We start from the raw sequence: 25,930 nt of genomic DNA, 5'->3' as shown, positions 1-25,930 counted from the left end.
ATATTTGGTAAGAATTGTAGTTATAAAAACCATGGTTAATTAGTTTGCTAAAATATTTCTATCATGTAAATGATGACACCACGGACATGTTTCATTGTGTAACACATTGTAGTCCCTCCAAAGCGATCTTTATTTCATGTTAATATTTATGTATTAAAGCCTGGACAAACTGGTTTATTCACGAGATATAGTTATTCTTGTTATAACTGACCATCTATCTACTATATAGGTCATAGCTGTTAGATGGATGGCAGCATTACCATTGTGGCCACCACCAGTCTCCAGAGCCCCAAGTACCTTCTTTGAGTAGAGTGGTGGTCACAAATGTATGCTGCCTTTCCACTCAAAGTTAATGGGACTGATAGAGATAGCCAAGTACAGTGCCCTTTTTTTTTCCTGTCAGTCCTGTGCACTTTGGAGTATAAGCACACATGCTCAACCAGTGCTCCATTTATATGAGGAAGAGGGGCACTCTTGTAATTATCAATTGGACCCCCACCAACCTAGCAATTATTCCCTATTACCACAATTCCCCTTTTACCTGCAGAAGTACTTACCATTCAGATTGAGGCTATGTTCACACAACATTTTTAAGGTCCGTTTTTAAAATGAGTCTAAATTTACAGACGTCATTTAGCAGCCTGGCCTCCCCTTAGTGCAATGACGGCTGTCGTACATCATTCTAGTTTGGGGTTACTACTTGGCCTTTGGGTGCGGCTTAATTGAAAAGTCCATTGAATTCAATAGTAAGAACGGTGACAAAAGAAAAACTGTGTGTGAAAAACTAATCAAAAAAGTCCGCTGTTTGAAAAAAGACGTCCGAAAATAATGATCATGTTCATTATTTTGACGTTTGTGGTACAAACATCAGTTATTCAATGCACTGTGTGCATTGGAAGTCCGTCTTCCCATTGACTTCAATGCATTGCTATTACAGTCAGTTAAATCGCAGCAAAAACTGATGTTTTTTTAAATAGCGAAAGTGGATGCCTTTTCTTTATTTTTGACGTTGTGTGAACATAGCCTAATAGTGGAAACAAATAGTTTATTAAGACTTTTGCTAAAACGGAACACAAGTTTTGCTGTTGAGTTTGTTTGTGAACGGCAGCATGCTTACCACCACTTAATTCACTTTCCTTTTCTATTCACAATCTGTGGCTTACTGATCTTTTTGGTTAACTTAAATAGATACCATGAGAAAAACGCCTAATTGAAACCGGAGAAGAAACAATGTTGTTTAAGCACTACATAAGGGGTACTATGAGCTAGCACTTGCCTATGGAAGCAGAAAACTTGTTTCAGCACATGTACCTCAGCCAAGTGATTTTTCCAACCACTAATAAACTGCCCCACCCCCGAGGAGCACAAAATTTGGAATAGCTGTGCAGCACATTGTACAAGTAAATTGCCAGACCGGGCATAGTATACAAGGATTATTAAACCTCAGTATTCTAAAGATTTGTCAGCATTAGAGGCTTCTATTATAACTTGTATAACTCTCATGAGTTATAGATTCCCTCATAATAGTGACACATGCACCCCAGTAGCTAAGTATGTATTGCAAATACACATATGGATGGATCCGAGCCTGTCAGTGAATTTCAGTAGCCTAATCTCTTGTAGCTGTTACTAGGCTAATGCTGCAGTGCTTTCAGATGCCCAGCTTGTTGCAGTAAAGCCGCCTTAGCTCATTTACACAGTGAAGTATGACTTTGGAATGACTTTGCAAGAACAACACACATCTCCTGAGTATACAAATTAAAGACCTCCAATATCATTTTTAAATAAAGGTTTTTATGGAGTAAGTGAACATTTTAGTTGATAATCAAATGACACCATTATGCAGACTTACTAGATTTGCAAATTTACAGGTTTTTACAAGCCAGTTGGGTCCCTTCCTCAGGAAATCAGTTTAAGGTTTTTTTTTTTCTTCCTTGTATTTACTCAAAGAACCTGCTTGTCCTTAAATGCTTGTGAATATATTTGCCCTATAATTTGACGGCATTGAATCAACACCATTATAGAAACTGCAATGCAATAAAAAGGGAAACTGTTCAGTGTAGCTTCCAGTCACCCCGGGATCAGATTTGGAGAAATTGGAATGTGTACAATAAAACCTGTGCACGGCTCGAATGCTATGCCCTTTCCTATGAAACATGGCATTGTTTGTTAGGTTTGGCTCACTTTCCAGTGGGTATTTAATAGTAAAAACTAAATAATATACCTCACACTTAAATTATGCATTTTCTGTTTAAATACAACTTTTTTTTGAGCGTAGGCTTATGGGATTAACATTTGCCCTTCGAAATAAAGTGCGTCGACTGCAGCAAGTGTTTCTAAAGAGCTTACACAGCATTTCCTACATTCTGCCTATGCGTCGCCTGCTAAATTTACACAAAAATAGCTGTGACTTTAACGTGCTCTCAGTGAGGCGGCGGTAATGCCACCAAGAGCATGCAGAATAAAATTGGGAAATGTTAAAAATTAATACTTTACATATATGTTATTTAACATTGGTAGTGCATGGTTTTGGATTTTAGTTCATGTACGGCTATGAAAAGATTATATCGAAAGAAATCTGTCAGCACATTTAGTACTGCACTACCCACGGGCAGCATGAAAGACAAGTACAATAAGCCAGATGTTACTTTAAAATGCTATGCCTTTCAGAGAAACTTTACACAAATTTAGGTGTTATTTATGTTTTTAGCTTTTATTTGTATTTTTCTTTTTTTGTTTTTTTGTGTACTCTATTTTATATAACAGTGCCTTATTGTCTGTGCACTAATACCAGTTAGCCCCCAGGGCTTTTAGTAAACCTGTCAGAATAAAATAGCTATGGCAGTAGCGGTGTCGCGAATGATGGGTTCATGACAAAGCTCCATGTTAATACACTAAAACCTCTCCAAAAGACCACCCTTTTATCCAGACTACATTATGTGCGACACATTCAGTCCACTATATGTATTGCATAGGGGTTAATTTCTTGGAGAAGATCACTCCACAGAAGAGCATTTTGACTAGTCTCCAATAGTTCTACTGTATATCTGGCGTTTGTCAGCACTAGTGAAATAAAAAAAATATATATATATATATATATATATATATATATATATATATATATATATGACTATTTTTTGGGAAGCTCGCGCCAGTAATACCTTACCTTAAAGAGTATTTTGCTCAAAAGTAACCTTTCTTATGTTGCTGGCCATGGGGATAACAAACAGCCTATTCTTAGCCCTCTGCGCTCCCCACGTGTCGTCCTATGTCATCTTCAGGTCTCCGGCTGAGTGATCCCGCCTTTACTTCCAAGACTTGTCTGAGGGTGGCAGCCTGCTCAGCCATCACTGGATGAGATGGGACAGTGCCACAGCCATTCGAGTTGGCCTTGGAAGAAGAGGCAAGATCGCTCAGCTGGGAACCGGAAGATGGCGTAGAAGGACACCAGGGGAGGCTTGGAGAGGGCAGCAACATATGAAAAATTATTTTTGTGTGAAATACCCCTTTAAATTGGTTGATTTGAGAAATCTAGAAATAGTCAGGTTTAGGAGCTCTACTGTTTCTTAACTTATTCTGGGGGAATGGGGGGGGGATGTTTTTCCACCAGTCAATATAGGGAGTATAAGGAGCATATGCAAATTACATTTCTTCCCCCAGGTGTCAGAGGTAGTCTAAAACCCACCTTGTGCCTCATCATTGGTTCAGGTTGCGGCTCTGTCCCTCCCCCTCTAGTTCTGCCTCCTCTGATTGGCTGCAGCGCTTAACACACACACATCAGGAGTAATAAGATGAATATAATAATGGAGATGGAGTGAGACATGCTGTTGGGCAAGCCTCTAGACATCTGACTTCCTGAAGAGTGCTAAGTACTGTGACATTTCCACTGTGAATCTAACTTTCTATCCACATACATTAATATTGCACCTGCTTCCATCATTTTTAGTTCATCACAAGTGAAACCTTTATGTACCAAGATTTACACTTTTTATATGGAGACAGTCAATTTCAGCCAAACATATAGCTGTGTTTTGTTTTATTTATTTTATTTTTTTGCAGCGTACAGATCAAAGAGGTTTAACATTGTGTCTCAAATGTATCTCACAGATGTATGGACCTACGTGTGAACAACTAAAAAAGAACAGGATACCGTGTTTTTTTTATGATGGTTAATGTATAAAACCGCAGAAGACTTCTTGTTAATTTCCTGCTTTGGCTGCGCATCAAAGTATCAAAACGTGGCAGAGGATTGACATAATTTATTGCTTTATAATTTCTCCTCTGTTTGTGTGTATATAATGAATGTGTACATGCCCATGTGTTTATTCTGCATATTTATTTTTCAGTTGATCTGGAGCACATGCGAACAGTAAAAGCAGACAAACATCAAAGATTTTGCCAAGAAAATGGACTTGGAAGCTTTTTTGTATCTGCAAAAACAGGAGATTCTGTAAGTGAATCTCTCTCTCTCTCTCTCTCTCTCTCTCTCTCTCTCTATGCTTTTGATTCTTTCTTCTCTACTTTTCTATAAATCTATACATATATCACGTTAAGAATGTATAATGCCTTTAAAGGTTAACTATTGCATCTGCAGCATCATAGTGACATCAGAAGATTTATTTGGTAGGTCCATAGACCCTCGTCAACAGCCAGAACTAAGTAACAAAAGTGCTTGACTGTGTGTCGTATAGTCCACAGTCAGGGCATTTTGTCAGACCACCCTGATGGTTTTCATAGTTGTCGGACAAAGCATACTGAGAGAAGAGTGCAGCCAGTCCTCTCCCTCCCCAGGGCCGTATTTACCACTAGGCACCCGCGGTCCAGTACCTAGGGCAGCACCTTGCTGGGCAGCCCCAGGGAGCAGGGTTAAGGAAACAACTTATTTTTGTTTTAATTTTTTTAGTATTTCACCACCCGTTCACACTTGCCAGTGAATCTGGTATTATTTTGAGGAAGGGGGGGGGGGCTGGTTATGGTGGAATTGTTTAGGTCTGGTATGGCGGTGTTATCCAGTCGCAGTATGGCTGTATTGGTCAGGTCTGGTATGGCGGTGTTATCCAGTCACAGCATGGCTGCATTGTTCAGGTCTGGTATGACTGTGTTGTTCAGGTCTGGCCTGGCTGTTACCTCCTGTGGTGAGAATTCCCTCAGACAATATGCAGACGGCTCTAATCATTGATTCGGTGTGGAACTTTGTTTTAAGCCGTTAAAAACCATGAAAAACGTGATTCAGACAATGTTTCTACTGTTAAAGAAATGCATGTGGCCGAAACCACTCTCTCCCATACTCCCCAAGATGGGGCATCTTCAGGTTTAGCGCCTAGGGCAGCAGCAGCTGTTAATATGGCCCTGCCCTCCTCCTGCCCAGTTGTGATCTGTATCATTGGTGATAGGCAGGAGAGGGGAAGCTGGATTTAGTGTGCACATTGCATCCAGCTTCCCAAAACAAATAAAGGTCTTAACCTCTTAAGGACCCATGACGTACCGGTACGTCATGGATCACTGTCACTTAAGGACCCATGATGTACCGTTACGCCGGCCCTTTAAACGGGCGCTTCGGTAAAGATGGCTGCTGATCATTACAGCAGACATCTTCCTTTGTCACGTAGGGGGCAGTTTCCCTGCCTCCAGTGACAACGATCGCTGTAATTGGCCGATGACTTCTCATCGGCCATTTACAGCAATTTCCCCGGTTTCCGGGACCGGACCCCGGCACTAAGCTGTAATTGGTGCTGTCCGCCCCACAGATTCCTAAATTCGTTGGGGTCTCTTGTGGGGGGTTTCCAATGTTTTGGCAGCACGGGGGCTCTGCAAACCCTTTGTCCTCCATTCTGGCCAAATCCAGCTTCCAAAATCCAAATTGCGCTCCTTCCCTTTGGAGGCTTTCTGTGCGCCGGCTTTGCACTTTGTGTCCACATGTGGGGTACTTCTGTAATCAGGGGAAATTGCTCTACATGATTAGTGGTTTATTTTTTCTTTTAACCCCTTGTGAACATGAAAAATTCAAAGTTACACCAAAGTTTTAGTGTAAAAAATTACATTTTTCATTTTCACGGCACATTGTTCCACATTTGTGCCTGTCACCAGTGGGGTCCATATGCCCACTATACTTCTTGTTACAATCTTTGAGGGTTGTAGTTTCCATAATGGGGTCACTTGTGGGGGGTTTACAGTGTTTTGGCAGCACGGAGGTTCTGCGAATCCGACATGGCCTTCGTCCTCCATTCTGGCCAAATCCGGCTTCACAAATTGCGCTCCTTCCCTTTTGGAGGCTTTCCGTGCGCCGGCTTTGCACTTTGTGTCCACATGTGGGGTATTTTTGTACTCGGGGGAAATTTCTCTACAAGTTTTATTTTATTTTTTCCTTTTAACCCCTTGACAACCTGAAATATTTAAGGCTAGACCAAGTTTTAGTGTAAAAAAAATATTTTTCAATTTCACAGCACATTGTGTCTGTCACCAGTGGGGTCCATGTGCTCACTATACCCCTTGTTACATTCCTCGAGGGGTCTAGTTTCCTAAATGGTGTCCCTTTAGGGGTGTTTGTTAGGTTTTGGCACCCCAGAGCCTCTGTCAACCAGAAGTGGTACTTGGAAAATTGGGCAATTGTAAGGAGGCTTCAAAATTCACTAGGCGCTCCTTTGTATCTGAGGCTTGTGGTTACGTCAAATAGCGTAATAGGGCCACATATCGTATATTTCTATAAACTGCAGACATGGGGTGATAAAAATTGGGGTGCATTTCTCTGGAAATAGGTTTTCTATTAAGAGAGATATTAGATCACAATATAATTTCTGCAAAGAAAATTGAAATTTTCAATTTTCTAACACACTTGGCTTTTATTTCTGTGACTCACCTAAAGGGTTAAAAAACTTTCTGGAATTGATTTTGAACAGTGTGGGGGGTGCAGTTTCTGAAATGGGGTGCTTCCTGGGGCTTCATAATATACAGCCCCCTTAAATCCACTTCAAACGTTAACTGGTCCCTTGAAAAATCAGATTTTTAAATTCTTGTGAAAATTTGGAAAAATGCTGCTAAACTTTGAAGCTTTCTATTGTCTTAAACAATTGAAGGCAAGTTTAATAAATGCCGCCAACATAAAGTAGACATGTTGCTAATGCTATTTCATATCTAATTTATGTGGCATATCCATTGTCCTTACACGCACATTTTCTCAATTTTTCATGTTATTTTGGGGTTTTTCATAAAGATAGGCTGTAAGTATCGACTCAATTTTACTAGAAGTATAAAGTACAATATGTCACGAGAAAACAATCTCAGAATCAGCAGGATAGGTAAAAGCATCCCGAAGTTATTAATGGATAAAGTGTAATATATGACACATGTCATATTCCTGAAATTTGCTCCGGTCCTTAAGGCCATTTTGGGCTCCATCCTTAAGGTGACACTGTCACCCCTTTTGTGCATTCTGACATCTCTACACAGGGGTAATGGGTAAATTTAGCAGTTTTCACACCTTATTTTATATCATACGTCATGGTGCTTGTTTAAGTAAAAAGTAATCTTTTTGCAGATTGTGTTAAGTGGGCGGGGCCTCGTGGCAGTAGCGCCACATAGCCCTGCCCACAACGCCTCTGTTGGTCCCGCCCCCTTGGAGGCCATTGGTGGGCCGACCTAGAGGGGGTGGGGCCTAGACCTTTAGGCCAGCCTGTTCCAATGGTTGGTGAGGGGGTAGGGCCAACGGTGGCGTTGTGGGCGGGGCTAAGTGGTGCTAATGCCGTGAGGCCACGCCCTCTCAACATAATCTGCAGTTGATAAAAGATGACTTTTTACTTGAACAAGCACCATAACATATGATATAAAATAAGGTATGAAAACCGCTAAATTTACCCATTACACCTGTGTAGAGATGTCAGAATGCCCAAAGGGGGTGACAGTGTCACTTTAAGGGGTTAAAGAGTTACTGTCGTGATATTTTTTTTGCAGAAATCAATAGTCCAGGCGATTTTAAGAAACTTTGTATTTGGGTTTATTAGCCAAAAAATTACTTTTTATCATGAAAAAGCAGTTTGAAGCTCTCCCTCTGTCTTCATTGTTCTCCTATGAAGAGAGGGAAATGAGACACCAAAGCAGCACAACAAAGAGTTAATGAAAAGCTACATTACCAGGCTCTGATGTCACCACCTCTCTAACCTCTCAATAGCTCTCTGAATAGCTCCCCTGCTGAGTAATCCTTTGTTCTGTTTTCTGCTGCAGACATTTCTCCTCCGTCTCCCCTCCCCCCTCCCCTCTTCCTAGAACAGACAGGACGTGTCTGATTGAGATTTCCTGATTCTGAGCAGTGGATGACAGAAAGGAGAGGAGGGGGACCTGGGAAAAGGCTTTTAAAATGCAGATAATGGCATATTTTCCTAATAAACCCAATTACAAAGTTTCTTAAAATCGCCTAGACTATTGATTTCTGGCCAAAAAAATTTCACAACCGTGACTCTTTAACCTCTTCAGGACGGAGCCAATTTTCATTTTTGCGTTTTCGTTTTTTTCCTCCTTGTTTTTAAAAGGCCATAGTACTTGCATTTTTCCACATAGACATCCACATGAGCCCTTTTTTTTTGCATCACTAATTGTACTTTGCAATGACAGGCTGAATTTTTGCATAAAGTACACTGCAAAAGCAGGAAAAAATTCAAAGTGTGGTAAAATTGAACAAAAATTTGGTTTGGTTGGTATTTGTTATTATGCCATTCGCTTTAGGGTAAAACTGACTTGTTGTGCATGTTCCTCAAGTTGTTACGATTACACCGATATATAATATGTATAACTTTTCTTTTATCTGGTGGCTTTTTTTCATAAAGTACACTGCAAAACCAGAAAAAAATTCAATGTGTGATGAAATTGAAAAAAAAAAAAAAAAAAGGCATTTCTTTTATTTGCTTTTTTTTTGTTTTTACGCCGTTCGCCCTGGGGTAAAACTGACTTGTTATATATGTTCCTCAAGTCATTACGATTACAACGATATGTAACATGTATAACTAATATTGTATCTGATGGCCTGTAAAAAAATTCAAACCATTGTTAACAAATATGTTCCTTAAAATCGCTCCATTCCCAGGCTTATTACGCTTTTATTCTTTGGTCTATGGGGCTGTGTCAGGTGTCATTTTTTGCGTCATGATGTTTACTTTCTATCGGTACTTTCTATTGTACGCATATACGACTTTTTGATCGTTTTTTATTACATTTTTTCTGGATTTGATGCGACCAAAAATGCGCAATTTAGCACTTTACACTTTGCCCTTATGCCGTTTACCGTGCGAGATCAGGAATGTGATTAATAGTTCGGGCGATTACGCACGCGGCGATAGAAAACATGTTTTTTTATTTACTTTTATTTAAAACATGGGAAAAGGGGGGTGATTCAAACTTTTATTAGGGGAGGGGGCTTTTTTACTAATAACACTTTTTTTTTTTTTTTTTTTTCACACATATACTAGAAGCCCCCCTGGGGGACTTCTAGTATATACACTCTGATCTCTCATTGAGATCTTTGCTGTATAGTTATACAGCAAAGATCAATGAGATAGGCACTCGTTTGCTTTCGGCTGCTGCAGCCGAAAACAAATGAGTGCCAAGCCGGGATCAGCGCGATCTTGGCGGAGACCCCGGCCGGCACCAGACACGGAGATCAGCGATCTCCGCCGCTAGACACCAGGGAACGGGTCCGGAAGGTAATCGGATGCAGTTGTCAACTTTGACAGCTGCATCCAATTACCTTATTAGCGGGCACGGCGATCGGACCGTGCCCGCTAATAGCCGCGGTCCCGGGCTACACGCGGCACCCGGGATTGCGGCGGTTCAGAGCGGGTACGTCATATGTCCCTAAGAGGTTAAGTTACCGAGAATGGGAGATCAAAGGACAGGCATTGCAGAGAAATATGGGAGAATCACATGACATTTTAAAGTGACTCTGACACCCCCCCCCCTCCAAATCGCTTGTACCTTCGGATAGCTGCTTTTAATCCAAGATCTGGAAGTTTAAAAGTTGTTTTTTAGGACAATAACTGCATCACCTGCCAAACGGACTCCAGGACAGATCTAAGATTAAAAGCAGCTATCTGAAGGTACAACTGGTTTGGGGGGGGGGGGGGGGGGGTCAGATTGTGGCTACAGAGTCACTTTAAACATTAAAGTGTAATTTCAAAAACTTTTGACGTGTCCCAGCCCGGAGACATGTGAATAGTTTTGATCAGTTTGGGTCTGAGTGGTGAGATCCCCCCAGATTGCGCGAACGAGCAGAGAGAAGTGCTCAGCTGAAAGCTTCTCTAACCACTGCAGAAGGTTCTACAGAAAGATCTGTATTGCAGTCACTCAAATACATTGTTTATTTCCAGTAAGAAAAATGAGTTGTTTGTTGCAACACATCACGTGACCCTGACAGTTTTGTCCCCTGAAAGTAAACCACAATCATGAAAACTGTGCTAAAACCAAATAGCGAAAACGGGTTATCCAGCGAAAATCTTTTTCTTTCAAATCAACAGGTTTCAGAAAGTTCTACAAATTTGTAATTTACTGCTATTTGAAAATCTCAAGTCTTCCAGTGCTTATCCGCTGCTGTATGTCCTGCGGGAAAAGTTGTTTTTCTTTTCAGTCTTACAGAGTGCTCTCTGCTGACATATCTGTCCGAGACAGGAACTGTCCAGAGCAGGGGATGGTTTTTATGGGAATTTGCTGCTGCTCTGGACAGTTCCTGTCTCGGCCAGAGATGTCAGCAGAAAGCACTCTGTCAGACTGAAAAAAAAAAAACATTTCTCGCAGGACAAACAGCAGCTGATAAGTATGGGAAGACTTGAGATTTTTAATCTAATCTCGCTGATCATCTCTCGCTTGTGTTCTTGCACTTTTATTTCCGGATGCCACACGTACAGCCACTGTCAGGAGCTTGCATATGCCTGGCAGGTTTCAGCCCTTGTGTGCTGGGCGCTTACAGTAATTTCTCTAGGGGCATTGGAGAAGATGCTGCTCACCTGTGATGGCATCTGGTGTGGATGTGGACTGTGGACTGTACCTCAGATCTACACCATCAGCTGCTGCCAACTTTATTCCAGAAGACAAACATAATCTCTCAGATTTACTTCAGCAATAACATGGGACTGTGCTGCCTTTTCTACTGGTAACCCAAAGGTGGGCACTGGCACACCCACATGTCCGACCAGCTGAAGACCAAGTAAACCTTTATTTTCTTCTAGTTATGTCTTGATTTGTCAGCAGGTGACAGATACTCCTCTTCTTCTTTTTTCCAGCATACTCCTTTGTATCGTACGTGCTGTTCTCAGTTAATTCCTCTTGTTCTGATGGCTATTTTCATTGTAAAACAATGAGACAAATGTACGTTCCGTGAAACCAATCTGGTAAATGTATTGGAATTCTATTGCTAAACACAACACTTTTCTGTATTAAAAAGACACCAATTTCAAAGCTGAAGTTATTTTAAGGGCCGTCGAGTCTAAATTCTGCGTTTACATCTCCTCACTGTTTACAGTGCAGGAAAGACTTGATTTATTTGAAAGTAACTGGAGGATGTCTGCTTTTAATCATTTTAAACTCCCATTTTTTTCCCTTTGTAGGTTTTCCTCTGCTTTCAGAGAGTCGCTGCCGAGATCCTTGGCATCAAATTAAACAAGGCAGAAATTGAACAATCTCAGGTAATGATTCTCACCTATATTTTTCTGACAACATATGAAAAAATAGTGAAATTCCTTTAATCTGGCATTTCATAATTTAGATTGTCAGTAATCCTAGGTCAGTATTGTGATACAATGTGCTTAAAATATCTGCAAGAGTATATTGAAAAAAGCCTATGGTTTTATATGAGAGTGTTGTGGGAATGCTCTGTGATCTAGACAGAAATCAATGTGCAGGGAGAGGAAAGGAATGAGTGGTGTCCATCACTTTGTCAATGGCGGATCCTCTGTAATCTGCCTCCAGCTTTTACATTTAGGCTGCGTTCACACTACATATATTTCAGTCAGTATATGTATATTTCAGTCAGTATATTTCAGTCAGTATTGCAACCAAAACCAGGAGTGGATTGAAAACACAGAAAGCCTATGATCACACAATGGTGAAATTGAGTGGATGGCCGCCATTTAATGGCAAATATTTGCTGTTATTTTAAAACAACGGCTGTTATATTGAAATAATGGCCGTTATTTACTGTTATATGGCGGCCATCCACTCAATTTCACCATTGTGTGAACAGATCCTTTCTGTGTTTTTGATCCACTCCAGGTTTTGGTTGCAATACTGACTGAAATATACTGACTGAAATATACGTAGTGTGAACCCAGCCCTAAGGTGTTAATTTCTATTGTTATCCTGCTGTGATGACCCTAGTCCAACGAATGTATCGTTACGAACGAGTATTGTGGTGCACTTGTGACCAACACCCTATTTATATCGGCAAACAACTGTTATGAGTGCCTTGTCCGTGTATCTGTATCTTCAGAACAGGGAAAGCGTTTTGTCAATATAAGAGAATTCAAAAGATGATGAGACATTTTCTAATATAATATAGAATACACCCTTGTGCCCCATGCTAACCAGCCAGGGTCTTAGGCAAAGGCTGGCATTTCTCTGGCATACCTTAAGCCAAAATCAAGTTCTACCCAGTGAATTTTCAGTATTTTCCCCATTGACTGCAGTAGATGGAGAACATGGATAAAATAAACAGAAAAAGTACCTTGGACATTAACCCTTTGAGGACCAGGCCCAAAATGACCCAGTGGACCGCGCAAATTTTGATCTTAGTGTTTCCGTTTTTCCCTCCTCCCCTTCTAAGAGCTCCAGCACTCTCAGTTTTCTATCTACAAGCCATGTAAGTGCTTGTTTTTTACAGGAATAGTTGTACTTTGTAATGGCGTCTTTCATTTTACCATAACATGTATGATGGTATTCCAAATATATTATTTATGAAGATATAAATAGGTGAAATCGTAAGAAAGAATGCAATATGGTAACGTTTGGGGGGTTCCTGTGTCTACATGATACACTATATGGTAACAGCGACATGACACTATTATTCTATAGGTCAGTCCGAACACAACCATATGCAGGTTACACAGATTTTCTAATGTTATATATATATTTTTTTTTATGAAATCCTTTTTTTTGGCAATTAAATATTAATAAAATGGGCCTATTGTGACGCTTATAACGGTTTTATTTTTTCACCTATGGGGCTGTATGGGGTGTCATTTTTTCCGCCATGATCTCTAGTTTTTATTAATACCATATTTGTGAAGATCGGACGTTTTGATCACTTTTTATAGATTTTTTACATAAAATCGGTAATCTGCGCACTTTTTCCCCTCTTTTCGTGTACGCCGTTTACCGGTCGCAATGACGCTTGTTATATTTTAATAGATCGGACAATTACGCACGCTATGGTATATTATATGTTTATCTATTTATTCATTTTTATATGTTTTATTTATATAATGGGAAAGGGGGGTGATTTAGACTTTTATTGGGGGAGGGGTTTTGGGGTAGTGTAATAGTGTTTTGAACTTTTTTTTTTTTTACACATTTGAAGTCCCTTTGGGGGACTTTTACATACATTACTTTGATTTATACACTGATGAATGCTATGCCATAGGCATAGCATTGATCAGTGTTATCGGCGATCTGCTCATTGAGCCTGCCTGTGCAGGCTCAGTGTAGCAGATCGCTGATCGGACCGCACGGAGGCAGGTGAGAGACCTCCGGCAGTCCGTTTCAACGATCGGGACCCCCGCAGTCACACTGCGGGGGTCCCGATCGGTAAGTGACAGGGGACTCCCCCGGTCACTTACACTTAAACGCTGCGGTCGCGCCGCGGCGTTTAAGGAGTTAATGACGTGTCATTACCGGTGAGGTCCCGGCTGCTCACTGCAGCCGGCCCCCACCTCCTATGAAGCGCGCTCCGCTCCGGAGCGCGCTTCATAGCGGGTATAACACCCATGACGTAAGGTTACGTCATGGGTCGTCTGGGGACAGACTTCCATGACGTAACCCTACGTCCAGGGTCGTCTAGGGGTTAATATAGTTAAAACTTGGCCTTTTAAGGCCTTAGCAGAAAACTAAGAGGCACCAGTTCACTTCTTTTACCAGTTGAGTTTCACCACAGCTTCAGAGTCCCTTGGTGAAAGTGCTATGATGATGTCCCTGTGCATGGGGTCTTACAGTCAATGACCGGCCTCAGCAGTGCAAAAACTAGTGGCCTCTAAGGCCAATGACAGACTGCAGCAACCTATGCTGCATGTAAGGGCACACGTTGACTGGAAACCCAGAGGCAGCGGCAGAGATGTACTGGCAGGAATGGAAAGGATGAGTATGTATTGTTTGTGTTTTGTTTTTTTGCTCCCCATTTGATGCCTCTAAGTGTACATAGGTTGGAGAACCCCTTTGAGGGACACACAAGTAAGGAGTTCCTTTACTCATGAGTGAGCTCTGTAATGGCTCAGAAGCATTCCCACTACTTGTCTCTGCTAATATGGAGCTGTCATTTCTCAATATATATTTCAGCATGTGTCATCCTTCTAGAAGTTACTGTCTTCTCTCCTCTTCTGTATAGCTTTAGAAAAGAGCTGCTCATTGTCTACGGTTTATCTTGGGTATCTGACCATTTTCAATAATGTGTATCAGGTCTTGGATAGGAATGTTTGCAGTAAATAAAGATATGTAAAACTGTTATCTGTGTAGAAGTGATGCAGGGTATCTGAGTGACATGGTGACATGACAGCACTTCACACCAGAGATAACCTGAACCCCTCTAAATCACTGCCCTGTCCAGCATGCAAGATAACGTCTGCCATCAGTGTCCTCTCCGTAAGATACTCTAACCTTGTGTCATTTTTCACCACTGGTTTGTTTAATAAAAGCATGAAGGACATGTACCATAGACATTGGAACACAAGTTTCACCCCTTCTGCTACTGTGGCTATTACAGAAGCCATTGGTCCATGTCACATGTGCATTGTGCTAACCAGCTAGAGGCAGATGTCCTCTTTTTCTAGTCTTCCTACTGGGATGGTCTGTAATAGTAGTGCAGGCCAAGTTGCTGTACATCTGTTCTAGTAACGTGTGCCTCTTCTTTGAACAACCAAGCTTACAGTAGGTCCTGATTCTCATTGTTGGAATCCAGGGAAGACGACAAGGGAATTCTACACCACATGCTTCAGTTTTCTTAATGTTTTGGTATAAAAAGTAATGTTTAGGCAGGAGAGTCGCATATTATACCTTAGCTACTGCAGAACCTCTTTCAAAAGAGTAAGGGGTAGCTTCCCATTGATTAATTGGTTGATGTGAATCAATACATAAGGTGCACAAGCCAAGGATCTACTCTAGGAGAATACAGGACCCAGAGTATTTTTTAGACCCATTTTATACATGGTGCTGAGATGACCACTTAAAGTGATGTGAGAAAGGTCCTTCTGGTTCTCCCATAGATACATAGAGCAAAATTTTCTCTGGACCAGAGGTGGTGATGGCAGAATTTCCTCTATAGATTGTATGGCGTTCCCCGATGGTGTTCAAACCAGAATCTGCTGCAAAATCCCCTGAGTTTTGTGTGTAAACCTCATTATGATGTATGTGTGGAATCCAGTGTTCTCATGTCCTTTCCATAGCTCATATTTCTTACCTTCTCTTTGTTTCTTTTATTCTAACATTTGTTTTCTTCCTTTTCATCATTCTCCTCCTCTTTCTTCCTTTTGCATGGTCATTCATTTTGCTCTCGCTTATAATTTTGACACCGGGTTGGCAGCGAATTGTAAAGGCAGAAATAGTGAACTATCCCGAAGACGATAAACAGTTGAACTCGGCACACTCTCAGAGTAAAGTCTGCTCATTGCAATAGATGGAGGTATTATATACAGCCGTGCACTCTTCTCTTACATGTGTACCTTATTTTCAGTATGCAAATGCTATTTTGGATCATATATGGCAGCCATATTTTTTAAATTTAAATTATTAAGGCTTTCTTCCTTTGTAGAGGGAAATCTTCATAAAAGTTCTGAATGCATTGACTACACTTCAGTGTGGGTGGGGAGAGCTGTATGATGTGCACACTTGCCGACTGCCTTAACATTAAATGGGGTTGTACAGGATAATAAGACATGTCTTTATCCCAAGTACACCATACCTGCCCATGGATTACTGTTACTGCTCCATTCAAGGTTGCCACAACACATGCAACCTGAGGACAGGTTTGGCTCTGTTTTGGAAGACATTTTCTAACCTTTGCCATCCCCTTTAATGGACTTCTTCTGGGTATTTCAACCCTTAAGGCTGGGTTCACACTACGTATATTTCAGTCAGTATTGTGGTCCTCATATTGCAACCAAAACCAGGAGTGGATTAAAAACACAGGCTCTGTTCACACAATGTTGAAATTGAGTGGATGGCCGCCATATAACAGTAAATAACGGCCATTATTTCAATATAACAGCCGTTGTTTTAAAATAACAGCAAATATTTGCCATTAAATGGCGGCCATCCACTCAATTTCAACATTGTGTGAACAGATCCTTTCTGTGTTTTTAATCCACTCCTGGTTTTGGTTGCAATACTGACTGAAATATACTGATTGAAATATACATATACTGACTGAAATATACGTAGTGTGAACATAGCCTAAAGGGGATATTTCATGAATATAGGTACATGAACATTATCCCTCCTATTGTACAAAAGACCCCTGTTTTATGAATTTGAGATGGCATTCTCTTACTTAGCCATTCATATAAGGCTTTGCATGTAGTACTACATTATTCCTAACTGTGGCTTCCCCTGTAAAGTTACTGGTGCGGAGTAAGCCGATCAACTGATCATCATTTTCCAATGATTTGTCTGTAATGCAACACAACCCTTTAGTTATGTTTGCCCTTTGTCTAGAGACTCAAGGAGGCACAGAGAAAAGGGTGCACATAGTGAAAAAGGTACAGAAGGGAATGCATATTGTGACTATGCAATACCACAAATGCTGCAGAGTTCATAACATTAGGTGTACATGATTGTACTGTGTATGATAGCAATACTTTAGGAAACAGGTAGAAATTCACCCCCAATAACAAAATACACCGAGTTATATAGACTTGCAGTTGGCACCCAATACATTGCTGGAGTGTGCTTTGCAACAGTCAAGGCACATTCTGCCAGTATCTTACTATTGTGAAAGACAGTGGTACACAGTACCAAAGTACCATATATATATAGCACACAGTACAGTACAGTACAGTACCAATATATAGCACACAGACATCCACCACATAGGAACATCAATAGATTACTGTAGCGGGGAATAAATATTAAGGCCAAATCACCAAACACTGGGTTCTAGCAAAACAACTCAAATACCACTAAGTAGAAAAAAAAACACTATTCACTAAAAACTAAACACCATTCAGGGCTGTGAATAGTATTAAGGAGGTGGGGTATTGTTCCCAGGGCCCTAGCACTCATAAGTTTGACTGGCCTGAATGCCTGTCCCTTTTCATAATCTGTAATGGGCATTCTGCATACAGCACAGTGAGGCATAGCGGTGTCAGGGTCCAGTGAATAATAGGCCACACCTCCATGACACTATTCACACCTCACTTTAATAGATTTGACTTTAAAGGAAATCTGTCAGCAGGGTTCAAATTGCTAACACTGTTAGCTAGTGGTTAGGACAAGGAGAAACACAATACCTTTCATATTTCCAGCTGTGTTTCCATAACTTAGAAAAAGAAGTGTAAAGTGTCTAGGAGGCTCAAGCGCCTGAAGTGCAAGTGCTTAGGGCTGTAATGTGTCCTTACTCCCCCCTCCGACCCCTGTCCTAGCTGCTTGGGACAGCCTCTCTGACACTTTGCACAGAACAAGCATTCTTCAGCGTTATAAAAGCGCAAACAGATCTATCAAAGGTACCATGTTCCTCCTTGACCTAATAGTGTCAGCACTTTGGAACGTGAATTGCAGCTGACAGATTCTCCTTACTATAGAATGGGTGTGGTCTTCACAGGGTAACCATGCTTCCTTTCCCACATTGTTTGCACTTTTTGGTGAGAAGGTTGTAAATTGTAAAAATCTCTTTGCCATCCTTTGCTTTTGACCATTGGTAAATGTGCAGCATAATGGCTTTTTGTAGCTTTGCTAAGTTAATAAAGAAAAAAAAAATACATTGTAAGGATTTCATGTTATAGAGCAGCATTTACATTCCATTTTATTGGTGTCTACTTGTTTCTGATTCTATTTTTCATTACTTTCATTCATTTTCATTATATTGTGTAGTTATATTATCATTTAATCATATGGTAGCATGTGTGAAAAAATCCACTGTTATGGGAGAGAAGAGAACGGCCTCTGAAAGCCAGACACCCGGTCTGCAGCTGCACAATGAAGTCTTAAAACCATTGTAAAGTGACACCTAGCTAATGAAAGATGCTCCGGCATCCCATGTGGGGTTTTCTGTTGCTTTTATCGGGAAATTACGTCAAATCAAAAACACTGGAAGAACACTACATGTGAACAGTCCCGAATGTCCTCAATTTAATTAATCTAGAAGTTAATTCCTAAGTAGGTGTAGCAAATATATTTGTATGTGTATATAATATGTCCCGTTCTGCAACAAAGGCACATTGAGTTATTTTATAATTTTCCTTTTTTTCTTTTTATTACAGAGAGTGGTAAAGGCCGACATTGTGAACTACAGTCAAGAGCCAGTCACCAGAATGGTAAACCCTCCTCGAAGCTCAATGTGCGACATTCAGTGAAAGTCCCATTGACTGAATAAAGAAATGATTTCTGCTGTTGCACAGCCCAGCGGTTCACCATGAACTTCATTGTAACAACGACAATCTTGATGCAGTGCATTTAGAGGTCTCAAAACCTACTACAATATTTTGTTTTATGAACAGCAGGCGCCAGGTTGGCCAGTGTCCAAGGCCCGGGACCACACACTAGAAAGTAGAATGGAGTTTTCAGAATCCTGTACACTGTACCTTTTGCCTTCATGCGTCTGCTCCATCTACAGAGATGTGAAAAGTGTGCAGGTATCCAAAGCTTTGTGTATTTTCACACTGACAGATATAATAGACATATGGTGATAGACTTAAAGAGCAACTCCAGTCACTATTGACTGGTTACAATAAATACTATAACATAACATTCCTATTTTTATTCTGAATTGCCAGGCATGTCTTATTCCTTATATCCTGAAGGGTATTATCCTTTGTTGAGTTACCTAATACTTTGTACATAGGCCCAGTCTTTCATTGACCTAGCAAACTGAGTTTTCCTTTTTACTGCTAGCACTCGGAGTTGAAGTACCTACTGGGGTTGTGTAGGCACGCTGTGTGCCAACATTATGCTTCTCCCTGTGCCGCTATGATATAGGGTAATCTATAACATATTAGAGAATAGCACTATATAAGGCTATCCAGTGGAGCAGGCCATATTTTGTTTTGTTTGATCCATACACTTCTATAGACAATGTGATTCCATATAACAGAGCCATAATATGAACATTTGTAGAATTTACTCCACGCAGCTCCATACTTCAGATCCATTTGGTGCTCTGCATGAAGCTGTATTACAGGGACATTCTCTATGATCAATTTTATGGTAAATGCCACCATAATACCGTATTTGATGAATTATGCCATACATTTTTGTGTCCTTATAGAATTAAAGACATTTCGAGATACAATTGAGAACCATAGAAGTGTACGGGTGCCCTATTATAGCTTCATACAATTTTGTAGTTCTTAAAAGAGGTACTGCGGTTTAAAACATTTTTCACTAAATAACACACAGCTGAGCATAACAGAAGACGTCTGGGGAAGACATGGGGAAGAGGGCTATTCACTGTAATAACACACATTACAATGTTGTATAACTTTGTAATGTGTGTTATTTAGTGAAAAATTTTTTACACCGCACTAGCCCCTTAAGCTCACCATACACATTACATTTGGCAGAACCTGCCAGTTTTGGTAAGATCAACCGACCATCTAAGGGCATGTTACTGCCATGGTTTGCGCTTTGTCACCTATACATCATAATCCTGTCAAAATGGGATGCTGACCTATACATATGTGTACTGGCACAGGCTCCATTAACTTTTTAAAGGGGTTATCCAAGCTTAGAAAAACATGTCTGCTTCCTTCCAGAAACAGCACCTCTCTTGTCTCCAGTTTCGATGTCATTCTGCACCTCCGTTTTTTATTGAAGTAAATGGAGCTTAATTGCAATACCTTATACAACGTGGGAGCAGGGATGGTGCGGTTTCTGGAGTAAATCAGCCACTTTCTTCTAAGCATTAATATCCGGAACGTTGTTAACCAGTGGCTACATTTGTGTAATATCCAGAACGTATATGTTTATTTTGTGGGACTCAAAAGCATGGTGCGACACTTTAAATATATACATGTAGCATGTGACCCTAACTAGTTTACCACGTCAGTGGGACCCATGCCAGGACATGTTTACACAGCATCACATTTTAACGGGATGGCAATGTATACATAACACAGAAGAGCCACTTGTCATATGAATGAGCCCTAATTTGTATTGGAGCCTTCCAAAAATAACCCAACAGTAAACGCTGGGGTAAAAAATGGTGCCCCGTTTTTTGGAGATAAGTCGATGCCAAAGGTGTCTGGCAGCAGCTTTCTTCCTTTTCCCTATTCAGGAAATACAGTATGGACGCACAGCCATGTATACATGTGTATGGAGGGACCTGAAGAGAGCTGTCGACTGAACAAGCCAACAGCTGTCCATTGTTCGACTGACCTCTGTCTATTATTTTCTACAAGGTCCAGTAAAATGTTGGCCACAGATTTTATAGACCTAAACAGAGAGGATAGGTATTATACTGGAACTGCTCTTTATGATAAAATCCTTTGGTTTTAGGGTGCTTCTACTATAGCATAGTAAGAAGCTTAGGCTGAATGTAGAAAGGATATTCTCAGTGGGAAGAGATTATTATAGTTACAGATTTCTCCAGGTATACTCCATTTTCTTAACCACTGAGAAAATGTCCTGAATGTACCATACATGATCTATTTCCATTTGTTGTTGGTGATGCAATATTACACTTAGATTTTTACCCAGCAAATTGAGGCTGTGTTTCCACAACGGGATTTCATAACCGTCTTTCCGGATGGCCGTCAAAAATAATAATCATGAATATTATTTGCAGCCATTACTTGTCGCTAAAATTTTCCCGATGTGTAAATATAGCCTAAGGCTATGTTCCCACACAGTATTTTTGCTCAGTATTGTTGTCAGTATTTTGCAACCAAAACCAAAAGTGGATTGAAAACACAGAAAGGCTATGTTACTGTTGAAATTGAGTGGATGGCCACCATTTAATGGCAAAAAAATATCTGTTTGCAAAAAACAGGGGCTGTTTTAAAATAACGGCAGTTATTTACTGTTAAATGGCGGCCATCAACTCAATTTTTGTGTGAGCATAGCCTTTCTGTATTTTAAATCCACTCCTGGTTTTGGTTGCAAAATACTGAGTAAAAATACTGTGTGGGAACATAGCCCAAATATGTAACAAATAAAAAAGTAGATATTTTTTGTGTTTTGTGCACACATTCAAGATTTGATGAGAATTAAAGCAACAATTCACATGCAATGTAAAAAAATCAGTGTGATATATGAACTTGCAGATTAGCCCCATCAAATTACAATGAGGCTAATCCTCATCTGCAGCACATGTACTACAGAAATCTGGGTTTTACAGATTCTCGTGTAAAATCCATGTCTTATTAAATCTGAGACGTGTGAAAATACCTTTAAGTTCTTGAAAAGCTGTGTAATATTTGTTTTTTTACAGTATATGCATTTTTTGTGTAATTCAATTTATCCTTAAGATATTTTGTAGTTGACAATACTTGGGGGAACCTTATGCACAGTTTCAGAGTATCTGTCTTATTGTTGCAGCTATATATGCATTTTAGGTTGCATTGTTGTTATAGAACCCAAATGAGATATATTATCAAGTACAGCTGCAAAACTGAATTCTACAAAAACAAAAGAAAAATAAATATTTTTTGATTGCTTTATTTTTTTGTCTTTGCTTTATTCAGCTTGGTTGTGGAACACTTTGTCCGAACCTGAGCATGCTGCATTTAATTACCGTTGGTTGCAGAAGCTGGAGTGTCTCTATGATTTCCAGGGCTCCATAGCGCTGCATACAACTTCTGCAGCCATTGGTAAACAAATGCAGCATGCTCTGGTTCCCAGGATCCCGAGCATGCTTGAGATTAGCTCATCTCTAGTGGGAACACATAAGTCCAGGATTGGACATAGCTGATTCAAAGCAGCACCACACCTATGTACAGACTGGGTAGTAGTGCAGCTCAGCTATGGGCTGGTGGGGCACTGTTTCTAGAACAAAGCAGCCATGTTTTTCTATTCCCGGCCAACTCCTTTAAGGCCACAATGCATGTCTTTGTAATGATTAATATTAAACAGGCAGCATCTGCAGAGTTTTACATTGAAGAAAGTAACAGACACCTAAAGCTATATCAGGTGTGTGTGTGTGTGTGTGTGTGTGTGTGTGTTTTAACCTGGTTAAATGTTGGACACCATACTGAAAACCCAGACGGACCCCATTAATGGTGGGGTTAGTCTTGCTCTGTTCATATCTGTCAGACAGCGGATCAACCTGCTACTTTTTTTTTTGTTCTCCTCCTCCCAGATTGAGAAGGTGAACTGGAAAAGTAACAGAACCCCTGAGAGTCATGAGCATAGCATAAAATGGCACACAGGGGCTCATTTATTAAATGCAACCCTGGTGTATGCCACGGTAAAGGTGCCGATAAAAAAATATTTATTTATTTTTTACTTTGAAATGTTTGCACGTTACAAGGCAATATACATGGCAAAAAGCCAGAGAACATGGGCTGCAATAAAATAGTACATGTGTCTTATTATAGAGAACATAAAGGGGTTTCAAATGCAAAATACAAAAAACAAAAACAGATCACTTAGAATATTTCAACATTGTCCTTAGGGACCATTGTTTATGTAGACATTGCACATCTAGTGCTTTAGGAAAGAAAGAGATGAGCCAACCTTGAGCATGCTCAGGTTGGTCCGAACCTGAATGCTCTGCATAGGCCATAGGCTGTGTTCATGTTTTCCTAGACTCTTTAGGACTGCATCCAACTTAAAGGCACCAGTAATCAAATGCAGAGCTTTTAGGTTTGGACAAATCTGAGCATGTTCGAGGTTCACTCATCTCTATAATGCATATGTAATACATGTGAGTTACACTGGTATTGTCGGCCATGGCAGTCCCTGGGGCCTAGTAGAGGCCTTGGGCTGCCATGACAACTGGTTAGCACCCTGAGATCAAATTGCAGGGGTGCTGCTCGGTCTGCTCCACCATTAATGATTCAGACTAGAGATGAGCGAACCTCAAGCATGCTTGAGTCCATTCGAACCCGAGCGTTCGGCATTTGATAAGCGGGGGCTTCTAAAGTTGGATACAGCCAATGACTATATCCATGTTTTTTACATAGTCTTAGGGCTTTATCCAACTTCAGCAGCCACCGCTAATCAAATGCCGAACGATCGGGTTCGGATGGACGAGCATGCTCGAGGTTCGCTCATCTCTAATTCAGACATAAAATGGTTTAGGTGCCTTGATCGAAGCATCTAAACAGTATAATTTATGAATATATGAATCAGGTGCTTAAATTATCTTTTTTCGAATCATGTAATTTACAATATGGGAAACAGAAACAAAAAAAAACCCACAACCAATACTGACAGTTTTTTTCCAAACTAGAGATCTATGGGAGAAAAATGCCACCCCTAGAGCATGCTGTGTTTTGGAGATAGTGTCTTTCGTCATGTCTCTTATTCACCACTTATATTTTACGACTCTACCGTATGATTTATGCTACAAAATTTCCTAGAAGAAAACTCCGAGCAGAAGTCACGCTATGTGAGATACACAAAACTGCAAGTACTACGAAAACAAAACCAGCTAAGAGCTTTAGACGAAAAGGATCTGTAAAAAGAAGGGCTTAGGATCAGATAGGGAACACATCCATCTCTTGTGTATGTTTCCAAATCTTAGTGCCGACATGGAGGATAAACAAAAGCTGCTTCATCATGTTGGCATGTGGAAAAAAATATTTTGATGACTGACTAGGAAAATATGAAGTGAGATATCTGGATGTCATCCAGTCTATTGCACAAATTTGGTGGGGCCTTTTTTGCACTGGAAAGAGTAAAGTACTAACACTGTGTCCTACTTGACAAATCTGTCAAAAAAACAACAACTTGCAAATGTGTTTTTCACTCCGAAGTATGAATTGTGTGAGTATGGGTTTTGCAGATGGCATACATAAATCATTTGTTCGGTAAATGATAATTTCCACAAACTTTCCTTCTATAATTACTTTAGCAAACTTGGAGCTTATGTTAACTTTTGAGCAGTGTTTTACAGTTTACGTGGAGAATTTTTATTTACGTTAAAAGCTGAGTCATTTAGTAAAAACATTACATTTCTTTTTTTATACTAAGTTAGGCTGGTTTCCTGCTACTTTTTTTTATCTGGTTTTTGTAAAAAGTGATGCATTTGTGTGCATCCGCTTTGATCCGTTTTTTTCCATTGACTTCCATTATAAAAGAAAATCGACCACATTTTTGTGTACGTTAAAAAATGGATGCATTCTTATCTGTTTTTGTTTTTTTTTCTTTATAATTAAAGTCAATGGAAAAGCAGATCAAAACATGCACACAAATGCATCAGTTTTTCCAGCAATTTTTTTTTTGTAAAAAAACGGTTAAAGAAAACATGTGTGAACCCAGCCTTAAAGGTGCATTCCAGAGAAAAGTATACAAATGTGTAAATTACCTCTATTCAAAACAGAAAGTTCTTATCAGCTGCTGAATGTCCCAGAGAAAGAAGTGTAATTCCTTTCAATCTCTGCTGCCACCTCTGTCAATGTCAGGAACTGCCCAGAGCAGAGGCAAACCTCTGCTGCCCTGGACAGTTCCTGACACGGAAAGAGGTGGCAGAAGGGAGCATAGTGTCAGATTGAAAGGTACTTTTTAAATCTGTTTAACTTTTTGATACCAGTTGATTTAAGAATATTTTTTGCTGGAGTACCCAGTATTATACCCCAGAGCTATATTCATAATTCTTTCAGGGATACTGTCCGGGACTAACACGATTATGTCTTCACAACTTTTTTTAGGCCGGAGGAGGTAGATGGCCAGTTGAATAGACAAATAGAGCGGGCTGCTCGGGAGGGGACAGTAGTGGTAATGGGGGACCTCAACTTCCCAGATATAGATTGGGGGCACGGTTCAGCTAAAACAACAAAGGGGAGGGAATTTCTTAACCTCCTGCAGGACAATTTTCTCGGCCAGTTTGTGGAGGAGCCAACTAGAAGTGACGCCTTGTTGGATCTGGTTATTTCTAACAATGCTGAGCTGGTTGGGGATGTCACTGTCCATGAACACCTGGGTAATAGTGACCACAATATAGTGACTTTTAGCTTAAAGTGTAGAAAAGAAAAACATGTTGGTAGGGCAAAAATTCTTAATTTTAAAAGGGCCAATTTTCCTGGGTTATGGGCTGAAGTTCAGGGCATAGACTGGGAGCGGCTGCTGTCACATACTGATACAGCTAATAAATGGGAAATCTTCAAATCCACATTAAATAACTGTACTGCCAAATATATTCCTATGGGTAACAAATATAAACGGTTAAAATCAAATCCCACATGGCTTACAACCGAGGTTAGAAGGGCTATAAATGAGAAAAAAAGGGGCATTCAAAAAATACAAATCAGAGGGGTCAGCTTTAGCCTTTAAACATTACAAAGAAGTCAACAAAACCTGTAAAAATGTAATAAAAGCAGCAAAAATTCACAATGAAAGACAGGTAGCTATAGATAGCAAAAGAAACCCCCAAAAA

At 40.2% G+C, this 25,930-nt stretch overlaps 1 protein-coding gene across 2 annotated transcripts in view; it reads left to right on the top strand.

Moving 5' to 3' along the window:
* Positions 1–22,052, top strand: part of RAB28 (RAB28, member RAS oncogene family) — a 100,389-nt gene extending 78,337 nt beyond the window's left edge. The window contains exons 5-8 of one of the 2 annotated variants that reach the window (XM_069977416.1): positions 4,347–4,450; positions 11,586–11,663; positions 15,764–15,862; positions 18,657–18,745. In XM_069977416.1, coding sequence (XP_069833517.1) covers positions 4,347–4,450; positions 11,586–11,663; positions 15,764–15,856 — 275 coding nt within the window. In that variant the 3' untranslated portion in view covers positions 15,857–15,862; positions 18,657–18,745. Of the gene's footprint in view, positions 1–4,346; positions 4,451–11,585; positions 11,664–15,763; positions 15,863–18,656 lie in introns of both variants that reach the window. The other variant, XM_069977415.1, reaches the window with a different exon arrangement.
* Positions 22,053–25,930: the final 3,878 nt, after the last annotated feature.

The sequence above is a fragment of the Dendropsophus ebraccatus genome, chromosome 7 (genome assembly GCF_027789765.1).
Source record: "Dendropsophus ebraccatus isolate aDenEbr1 chromosome 7, aDenEbr1.pat, whole genome shotgun sequence".
In the NCBI taxonomy this organism is placed as follows: Eukaryota; Metazoa; Chordata; class Amphibia; order Anura; family Hylidae; genus Dendropsophus; species Dendropsophus ebraccatus.
The sequence above is the reverse complement of the archived record's forward strand: the minus strand, read 5'-3'. Positions and strand labels throughout refer to the sequence as shown.